The 10,917-nt window shown below is 48.4% G+C and overlaps 1 protein-coding gene across 1 annotated transcript in view; it reads left to right on the top strand.

Annotated features, from left to right (window-relative positions):
* Positions 1 to 82: 82 nt before the first annotated feature.
* CNN3 (calponin 3) overlaps positions 83 to 10,917 on the top strand; it is a 25,157-nt gene continuing 14,322 nt past the window's right edge. Inside the window, exon 1 of the mRNA XM_029945799.1 lies at positions 83 to 533. Coding sequence (XP_029801659.1) covers positions 477 to 533 — 57 coding nt within the window. The 5' untranslated portion in view covers positions 83 to 476. The remainder of the gene's footprint in view (positions 534 to 10,917) is intronic.

Genomic DNA, 10,917 nt, shown 5'->3' on the forward strand with positions numbered 1-10,917 from the left:
GCTGCAGACTGCAGGCCCGGCCTCCGCCCCACCGCCTGGCCGGGAGGAGGGGCCGCCTCGCCGCGGGTCTCCGTGGCGTGAGGACCAGGGCGGGGGCCCGAGCCCCGCGCTGGGAGAGAGCGCTGCGCCCCCAGCCCTGCGGTTGGCCGGCCCGCCCCCTCGTCGGAGAGGCGGGAGGAGGCGGCTCTTCATTGGTCCGGCCCGTCGGCCAATCCCCGAAGGCCCGGGAGAGGAGGAGGGGGCAGTTCGTGGCGGACTCGGGAGCGGAGCGGGAGGCTCTGCGGGACCCAGTCGGACCCAGCAGCCGAGGCACCGCCCGCGCTCCGCCGCCGCGTCTGGGCGTCTCCTGCGCCGCCCAAGGGAGCGAGCTTCGAGCATCTCGCGCTGCGGCCACTCCTCGGGGCCAGGAGCAGGGAAAACGAGTACTAGAACCCCCCCAGACTCGAGCGCAGCCTCTTTCCGCCTCCCGAACCACCATGACCCACTTCAACAAGGGTCCTTCCTACGGGCTCTCGGCCGAAGTCAAGAACAAGGTACGCTTGGGCTCGGGTGGGGGCGGCCCCCGCCCGGGGCGAGGAGTGGGAGGCTAGATGCCGCCCGAGGGTCCCGGGGACCGGGGCGGCGCTGGGCCGCGCTTTGCCTCTGCGCGCCTTAGCTGTCTGGCTTTTCGGGGAGGAGACGTCGGGGCGGCGCGAGAGTGGCCGTGCGTCTCCGTCCTGGCCCCGGTCTCGAAGCGCCGGCCCCCAAGTGTTCTCTCCTGGCTTTGTTTAGCGCCGCCGGCCGGGACTGGCGGCGGGCGGTGGGTTCCCGGGCTCGTGGAATCCCGCAGCGCCGGCCTGCAGCCACGGGAGCCGGTCCGTGGCTGCAGGACGCGCCCCTCCGGGAAGGGGGCGCTCCTGCCTGGTCATTCACCCTTAGGTGGGGCCCGTCGGCGCGGCTGGGGACCCAGCAAGCAGCTCCAGCCGTCTGCCCCGGCCTGGGCTGCGGCCGGACCGCGCGTCTTCTAACCCCAACCCCCCGGGCGAATTCATCCACAGCAGAGTCAGGCGGTTACGTGGCCAAACTGGGCCCCCCATTGTTCCTTGCCTCTTCCTCGGGAGGGGGACCGTTGAGCGGTCCACCGACCCTAGGGACCCCGGGACCCTTAACAGTTTCCGAATTGCGGTGCCTTGAGGCCAATGACTGCTACCGCTGCTGCGGAAAATGGAGACAAAGCCTGAGCGCGCCGCTTTGGGAGGGATATTCGCTGTAGAGTTGAGATTTTTTATAAAGCCGAAGTTTGTAGTACATTAGACTTTAACGCTATCAAGGATATTTTCGTGGGTTGCTTTTGTTTAGGGTGTATTTGCCGAGGCGGGTTGTAGTTTGGAGTGATTTGCCTTTGGAAACTCTCGGCTTTGCCACTGCCTAGCATTAAGAATGCATTGGGTTTATCTTGGGGACTTTTGGTCTGGGAAAGAGATGAGAGGCGTCCCCCTCCCCAAATCCTCTCCTTCCTTCCTCCCTCCCTCCCTGCATTCCAAGCCCATGACATCAGGGGTTTCTGGGGGGAGAGAGCAGCCAATCGGCGCGGAACTGCGCACAGAACGCTCATTGTCTCCTTTCTGCTGTTCTGGCCAAAGCGCCACAAAGGAGGGCTGCTGTGGTTTAATTCCCATTAACCTCCCGGGAGCCGAAGCATGTCAGGATTGCCACCGCACCGTCCGACCGCTGGTAGAATACTCTGGCATTGTCAGAGCTCCAGCATCCCAGTGTTGACGGTCCACGCGGTGTGGAGTGAATTATAGGAAGGCAATGAAGCGCACCGTTGTCAAACCCCAAGGGAAGGTTACAGCTCTTCTCTCCCCGGTTACAGCCTGCGTATCAGGATTCAGTTAATAACTTCTGAACAGGCTTTGAAGCAAAGAGTTGATTTTAACCTACGAATCCAACAGTGGAATGTTTAGGTCATTTTACCTTGTCAAGTGCGTTGCCCTTAGTCGAAAACAGTTTCCTGAACATTTTCTTAAAGGACAGAAAAGTGGTTTGCGTCTGATTCGGTTTTTTCCAAGGTTTACAAATGGAACTTGAGGAATCCTTTCAGAGGAATCTGCAAGCCCAAACTGTTGGACGTGTTACCCTGGCCTGGTGTGCACATTAATTTTAATTCGCTCTTGTGATTCTTGGCGGGTGGCAGTAGAGTCTCTCTACCTTTTGCATTGTAAATGAGGTCCTGATAACTTTGGCAGTCCTTCAAGCGACTTATTTTTCTTGGATGTTAATATCCGTATTCTTTTTGCTGACTAATGAAGCAGCTTCTGCCCATTTCCTCCTTTTTATTGAGCAGACTGAAGGAATTGGACAGACTGAGGCTAGCTCACTGTAATTATTACGCATTTTTAAAAACAGTAGAACCTCAGTTTTCAGAGCCTTTGGAGAGGTAGAGCTTTGAGTTTCTATAACTGTGGGTTTATTCCTTTAAGCAGGAAAGCCATTTTTTAACAGCCCCCTTCATTTATATGGGCCCTTCATACAGGACCCTTTCATAGGAAGTCTTTTGATCTTAACAGCACAGCAGCCCCATGTGGTGGGAGGGTTTGCTGGGGCTATCCAACATCATTTCTAGGTCAGGATGCCAAAGCTCAGAGAGGGTGTGATTTGTTCAAGATCACAGAAGAAAGTTGGGACATTCTAAGAATGTAAACTCTCAAAGTGAGATCTTAGTGGAAAAGTTAGGGATGTTCTACTCCCAGTCAGTGGTAGTCTGCCCCACCCTCCCCACTTTTGCTGTCCACCTGTCACTGCTTGACATTGTCATTATTCTTTCAATGCTGTTTTCATCTGTTCTGGGCTTGGAAGTCAAATATCCATGTTTGCTAAGGGCTTTGTGTGAGATACTGCATTTCAGCTGTGGGCACAGGGCCGACAGGAGAGGGTATATGGAACATGAACTTTGACACTGCTTGGTTTGGACACCTTTTGTTTTCTTCCTGCTTTTTCTTGATGTATTGCATAACTGATATGTTGCTTAAATGTAAGGTGTGTTTTCCCCCTCTTAAAACTTCATTTAACAAAGTGGAAAAAATATAAACGACCGCAGGAAGCAGTGTGGAATAGACCTTGGATTCAAGCAGATGTGCGTTCTAGTGCTCCCTCTGTCACTTTGCCTTGTATGATGTTGGACAAGTTAATGGATATCTCTGTCCCAGTTTTTAATCAGTAAAATGGGGAAAATAATAGTTATCACCCCTAAATACTGTGGTGAGATTTGTCTGCTTGCAGTAAGTACTCAGTGACTTAGTTGAGTTGTAACAACTAATAGTTGTAGCTATTAGTTTTTAGTAATTTGAAAATTAGTATCAGTATTCTATTTTTTAGACTTGTCACTGACTCAAGTATTTTATCTTTATTAAATAAGCCTTTGCTCTTTTTATATTCCAGCTGTGAAAGCAGTTTGTCAATGAATTGACAAAATCTTTGAATTTAAGTACTTTTAATTAGTAATATTACAGGGGAAAAATCTGTAAACTTGAGATAACTTATTTGACAAGATGATAGGTAACACATGGCAAAACATACAAGGTTACTTTTTTTTTTAAACGGGCAAGAAGTGTGAAAACAGCCTAAAAAGTAGAACCCACGGCATGGACTGTGAACAACATCTTTAAACAACGAAAGGGTCAATAACTTGCAGTCTGCAAAGATCTTAATAGAAGAGTAGGGTAAGGATAATACAAATAATACAGAAGCTGGTGTAGATGGTTCTGTGTGGTATGGGAACACTCAGAAAGTAGTAAGGTCCTAAAAAGAAAGAAAGAAAAAGGGAGCAAAAGAAACAGAAAGAAACAAACAGAAAGAGACAGAAAGGAAGAAAGAAGTGAATAAGATTAAGCCAGATCCTTGACTGCATCTCGGGGACACAAATGACATGGAAAACACCTTTGTGCCTTTTAAGCTGTGAGAAGAAGGGTCCTCGAGGAAAGAAAGCATTTCCTGGCACTTGGCTCAGAACAAGACATTGGAGCCAGTAGACCTCCTCGTAAAGTTGAGGATGCAGGGAAGCCCCGCTCCCTGGGCATTCAGCACATGCTGTAGGGAGAGGAGGAAATCAGTTGCCGAGGGAGTGGATGGAGCTGAAATTACCTCCGTATGTTCGAGGTGGGTAATCTATCTGAAATATTAAGAAGAATGGGGATTGGAAGGCACGGTCTCGGTTTTCTCACTGGGGATGTATGGTTTGAGCAAAATAGCTTCCTGCAGAATCTTCTTGGTTACAAAATGGTAGCCCTCAACAGCTAAAAACCATGTTGGAAGGCTTATTACTAAAATTGTAAATCACTGAAGAGTAAATGAAACAATCATACAGTGACAAATAGGGCCAGATGTCCAGGAGGCCTGCCAGCCAGCCTGCCTGCCTCCGGACAAGCAGTTGTTCTAAGAGTGCTCCTGATCACAGTAACCCCAGGGTGATTGTGGACTCCAGCTGAAGACTGCACCCTAAGGTGGTCTGCCCGGTGGTGGTGGTGGTAGAGCACCAGAATCATGGTGAAAATGTAGATGAGTTTAGCTTGAGTGCTTTTTTTTTTGCTCCACACCCAACATGGGGCTTGAACTCATGACCCTGACAAGAGTCGCATGCTCTACTGACTGAGCCAGCCAGGCATCCCCAGACATAAGTTTTTAATTCAGAGCTTTTGTTTATGGTCCCTTTCCTCCAGCTATAGGGGTTCCAGTCTTATTCACGGATGAGATACATCAAGATCTATATTTCAGAATGCAAGTTGGGGACATAGTTGATGCTGAATAAGTATTTGTTGATTTAATGAATTTATCCATCAGGAGTAGATTTGACTATTTTTATAAATTGGAAATTAACCCGGTTAGAGTATTCCTCATAAAAGAATTCTGAAGCACAATGTGATATTTTTGAAGACTGAATGAGGTGATTTTCACAGCTTATTTTTATTCAGTTTGTTTTATGAATATTGCATTAGAAAATTTATTAGCAAGATAATTCCTTTGTTGTTGCTGAGGCTTTTTCTTAGACTTCCACATTAGGCTGGAAAAGTGGAAGTCCCCTCTGTAAGGCCTGTGGGACACCTGCATTTCCCAAAGACACCTGCAAAGTGGCCCTTCAGCTGATCTGGCCTCCCGGGTGGGACATGCCTCTATGGCTTACCTGGCCTCTTTTCTCACCCTTCTCTTGACCAAAACAGTTTAAGAAAATACATTTGCTAAACTGAGAAGGGGTACCATGCTTTCCTTTTTAAGAGACTGAGACCTGTTTACTCTGGAATTTTAATGAAGATCATTATCAAGCTCACTGTCCTGTGACCCACAGCTTTTTACATTCTTTCCTTTGTGGAAATTGTGCTATTTTTGTCTCTATCCACTCCTTTAGATTTCAAAAATAAGCTTGATGGGGTGCCTAGCTGGCTCAGTTGGTGGTAGAACATGTTGCTCTTGATTGTGAGTTGGAGCCCAGGTTGGGTGTAGGGTTTACATTAAAAAAATGAATAATAATAATCTTGATGAAGAAGACATTACAACTACTGTTATCAACCTGCCCCCCGACACCCTGTACCGTTTCCCTTCCAGGTTGGGATTGTGGGGGTTAGTGAGTGTTTTCACCTAAAACTGTAATGTGAACCATGATAACTATTATCTGTGACATTAAAAAAAAAAGTGAAGCACAATTGGATGGTTTTGGCTTTTTTAGCCCATTATACCATTCATTATACGTGGGAGAATGAGAAAATGCTTCACTTACTTTCTCAGTATAATTAGGTATGGGAGGGGGCTTGTCCTTAGAGGTTTTTTTGGGCAAATTTCATTTTATTCTAGGCATTAGCCTCTTACAGCGTATATTCTGTGTGCATTGGTGCTTCTTAACTCTAAATTCCTAGCCATCCTGGGCTCTTAGATGTTATTCAATTATATGTGTGCTCAGGTTCTTGTTAAGGATTTCTTGAGCCCAGAGTAGATCCTGGTTGTGCGGCCTGAAGCGTATGCAGTTTGGGAGCGGGGAGCATGCCAGTCATTCCCATAAGTACAAAAATACCTTGCAGATTTTATAAAAACATGACTGTGGGAATCCTTGTAAACTTGAAGATGTCTGCTAGTCTTCTGGTTTTTGTCAGTGAGAAAGTAGATTCTCGTGGCTGAGACCATGGACTCTGGAGACCGTCTGGGTTCAAATCTTGTTTCTGCCCCTTACTCAGTGACATTGGGCAAGTAGCCCAAATAAGAATATGGAAATACCTGCCTTTACAGGGTTGCCGGGAGGAGTAAGATAGACAATCCTTGGAAAGTGTTTAGAATCCTGCCTAGAACCACAAGTGCACATCATATAGACGTTAGCCGTGGTTCCACGTTGCTGGCTAGTTCTCTGCTGGTTCTCTTCCTGTGCTTCTCTTGTTTTCTAGATATTGAGATTATCTGGGGGACTTGGACATTCATTCAGATATCTGTTTGTATCGGAATGAGGCTTCTGGCAGATAGGGGACCACGATGCCCAGTGATACCTCTAGATTTTGCTTCTGTGTCAAGAACATGACCTGCCCCTAGAGTCCTTATCCAAGACTCCTTCCCTTGGTAGCCTGCGCTCCCTCTGCGAACCCTGTTCTCTTTGTGTCCACATCGCCTCCAGGGCCAGCGGCTTCGCAGAGAGCTCGAGGCTTTGCTTTCTGGCCATATTATTATTTGGGCATTTTCTCCTTTTTTTAAACTAAAAAAAAATGTTTTATTTATTTTTGAGAGAGAGAGAGAGAGAGAGAGAGAGACCGACAGACAGACAGACAGACAAACATGGCCTGAGCAGGGGAGAGTCAGAGAGAGAGGGAGACACAGAATCTGAAGACAGGCTCCAGGCTCTGAGCTAGCTGTCAGCACAGAGCCTGACACGGGGCTCGAATGAACGAACCACGAGATCATGACCCGAGCCAAAGCTGGATGCTCAACCGACTGAGCCACCAGGCGCCCCCGGCATTTTCTTAAGAGATGGATTTCTGTTAAACAAGATAAGATGCCTCTTTCATTTCTTGCTTTCAGGTAGGGCTCCTATTCCTCCACATTGGCTTGACAAACACATTTACCTCTTTGTGTTTATTTATTTTTAAGATTTTATTTTTTAAGTAATCTCTCCACCCAGTGTGGGGCTTGAACTCACAACTTGGAGATGCCTCTACCCCTTTGTGTTTAACTTGGTTGTCACTGGAGGCCTTCAGTTTCAAATAGCCCTAGGAAGCTCCATGTAGACCTGTGTGAAGGAAGTCCGTGAGCCCAGAAGATGTTTCCCCGATGAGGTAGGGAGGGAGCTTCTCCAGCATCTTCCTTCGGCCACCAGGAAGCCTGAGGGTGTGAGTGCCACCAGTGGTAGTGGTCTGTGGTGGGCAGGCCAGGGAATTGGAGGCAGGAGTGCAGGAAAAAGAGATCTTTGGGTGTGGAAGGACTCTTTCGGGTGAGACATAACCTAAGCGTTTCTGGGCATTTTCCTCCCCTCCCCGACGCGTTTCCAGGGGATGCTGGCGGGGAGTGGCTGGCCAGGGCCGGCCAGGACTTCACTGTTCCACTCCCCTGCCCCAGTGTTTGGTCACTGATCTCTCTTCACTGTCCTGCACTCTCAGCCTGCTTCGTGCTCCACAAGGGCTCCACAGACGGGGAGAGACAGAGTGTGTGCTTCATGACTGCAGTTTTCCCTCCCTCCTTTTGTTTCACATGGGAGGAAGTCGGAGAGAAAATAATCAATACCATGTGTAGTAAGTCTCTCATAAGTCAAACATGTGATTTTACTTTGAATGCAAAAATAGCAACAGCAGTCATAGTTCTGATCGAGTATAGAACTCATACTTGGATTGAACGTCATATTGTGAGCTTGTCAGGGTCCTTGGCCCCTTAGCAGCTAAGCTGGAACCCTGGGCCCCTTCTCGAGAGTTCACGTATGGCCACATCCCTTCCCCTGAATGGGCCCGTTCTCTGCTCTGAAGACTGGAGGGCATTTGTCTCTGCTTTTTCCTTGCCTTTCTTGAGAGACCTGTACGTTGTAGAAATCCCTCTGCCCCACCTCACCTTGGCCACCCATACGCACAGGCGTGTGCTTGGCCAGCCAGGCTTTCATTTTGAATTTTCTTCCTCTTGGGCTTGATTTTTAAATTTTCTTCTTTTCCTCTTTTCACTGACTGCTCTCCTGTTGACACCCTTTCCTGCGTTCTGTCTCACAGCGCCTTCTGAAACATGCATGTCGTAGGAGGTTCCTTTTTATAGGGGCCCGTGGAGGAGTTAAAGTGTTTTTTGTCTGAGACATCTCTGCCAAATATCTTCTTATGAACTTTTGAACCATGCTGGCAACGCCCTTTGCGACTGCGGATTCCCCACGGGCTGGGTTGAATCAACATTTTCTCGAACTCTGCAGCATACCCTGCATCAGTCTGATGGCGGTGGTGGAGCTGGAGGTTTTCTGGATGCCCTCTCCTTCTCCGGGAGTTGGAAGGACTTTATGAGAAGCTGCAGGGTCTCAGCCTGCTGGCTAACCCTCCTCCAGCCGCCTGACAGCACAGCCCCTGCCCCAGGCTCGGTGTGCAGCACAGACCATTCCTGTCGCGCTGGTTTAGGAGGGTGGGGGTGGAAAAACACGAGTGGAGGGAAAAATGTAGCCTTTGGAGCCAGACCTGGGTCCAAATCCCCACTGAGCCCGCGACTTTTGGACTAGTGTTCTCTGCGTGGACACAATGCATCTACCTTGGGGCACCATCTTCCTTGCCTGTGAGAACCTCTTCTCTTTCTGTTCTGATTTTGTGACTGAAATAGTTGTTGTGAAGAGTGCAAACAGTACCAAAACATAGAAGTAGTGAAAATATCCTGTATCTCCTACTCCCCGCCCCCTCCAACTGCTGGTGCAACTTTATCATTCAACCATTTTAGAACTGAATTATAGTCTACTGTAGCGATTCCTTTTCTTTTACTTAGTCATTACCTCCCTTCTGATGGATATTTCCTTAAAAAGTACTTGTGTAGAAAAGCGCACAACTGTTGACCTAATATATAAAAGTGTTATAGGTAGTACCAAATGACTCTAAAAAAAATCAGTTTATCCTTCCCACCAAAGGTAGGAAAGAGAAGGTGGTTTTCCTCTTGATGGTAAACCAAAACGATATCAGATCAGGCTCATCAAAATTCAAGTCATTTGTTTTAGTTCATTATTATCAAGTCACGGGTCACTGACATCTGTGACACCTACTCGCTCAGCCACCCTGCCACTCAGGTGTGACTTGGCAGCAGAGTGAGGTGGGGGCAACTCTTGTTACAAATTATTTGATTATTAAGTAGTTTTTAAAATAGAAAGTCTAGGGAGCATCAAAATGATTTCTTATCAAAATGGCTATCAAGTGGTGTCAAGTGATCAGTCTGTATGATCTGAATTTGAAGGAGGAAATCTCTATGGTTCTGGACAGGAGTGGCCAGCAAAGCGCACACAGAAGGGTAAGAGTTGACATCTATTGACTTCTCCATGATTTATGTGAATTAAGTCATTGATTCTTCCCAACAACTCTCTGACGCAAGCGCTATGAGTGATCTCTGGTTCACAGGTGAGTAAACTGCGGCACAGCAGAGCTGGGAGTTCAACCCGAGCATTCAGTTTCTAGAGCCTGTGCTTTTCACTGTGTTAATCAGAAGCCAGAACTCAGGGAGAACTGGCATCTTTCAAGGTGAAGAGAAGGCGGATGAGAGAGGGAAGCTCAGGGTGATGTCCTTTAACAACAAGAAGGGGGGTTTGGAGGGGCTTCCCGGAGTGCGGCAGGAACAGCCCACTAGAGTTGGCTACTGAGGGGTCTCTGGTGACCTTCTGAGAGCTGGTCTGCAGTAGGGGAAATTTCCAGAGGTGTTAGGAAGAAGTACTAAGTGAGGAAATGGAGAGGTTCGTCATGAAATGAAAGAGGAAACAGGACAGTGTTTGAAGCCAGCGGCAGGTTTAATCAAAGATGGGCTTATGGGGGTGCCCGGCTGGCTTAGTCAGTAGAGCAGGAGACTTTTGATCTCCAGGGTGTTAGTTGGAGCCGCCTATTGGATGGAGATAGTACTTAAAAAAAAAAAAAAAGACCAGAAAAATAAAAGATGTGCTTTTTATGACGAAGATAGCATAATGCGTAGAGTAGTGTACCTGAAACTACATGACACTGCATGTCAGCTGTATTCAAAAAAGGGCAAAAAAGGCACTTTCCCAGACAAGATAGGGGGTGGTATGTGCCCATTGATGGGCCAGAAGAGGGGAAGGGCTCAGTATGCATTGAGTGGGACCAAAGCAATAGAAGGAAGAGGGTTCGTCGAGGAAAGCTCAGAAGGAACGAGGAGGAGCCCTGGGGAACAGCTGAGGAGGGGAAGACCTCGCCCCCTCCTCACCACTGCTGTGGTCCTCTCCTTTTGCGAAATCAGGGTATTACTTTGCTCCTGGCCTTCTCTTCCCGGAGCCACTGGGGTCTGGTGGTGCTGGCGGGCACCGTGGGAGGGGACACGCGAGGGGACGGGCCGGCCCCGCCTGCCTGCCAGATCCACTGTTGATTCAGCTGCTGCTCTCTGCTGAGTCCTCCCCAGGCCCCTTTGCAGCCTGTGTTCTGCTCGCTCTCATTCCCTGGGCTCTTCATCTGGAAGGGATGCAGAGTTGGGTTTATTTTGTTTTTGTGCCTGGTTGTCTATAGCAAGCCTTCATTATATAGCCTCCAAGAGGCTTTTTGGTTTTTTCCTCCAAGGGTCTTTGGTGCAGCACTCTGATGGGGAGTCCCGAGCTTCCAGAGGACCTTCTTTTCTCCTGTTCCCTGCTCTCAGAGAGCATGACAGTAGGGTAAAATGTGCAGTTAGCTTTGTTGTTGGATGCAGAGGGTGCTGTGTGACCTCATCCCAGGGCCGCCTTGGGCTTCAGGACTGGAAAAGAGAGCCATGCTGAAA

This window comes from Suricata suricatta, chromosome 8 (genome assembly GCF_006229205.1).
Source record: "Suricata suricatta isolate VVHF042 chromosome 8, meerkat_22Aug2017_6uvM2_HiC, whole genome shotgun sequence".
Lineage (NCBI taxonomy): Eukaryota > Metazoa > Chordata > Mammalia > Carnivora > Herpestidae > Suricata > Suricata suricatta.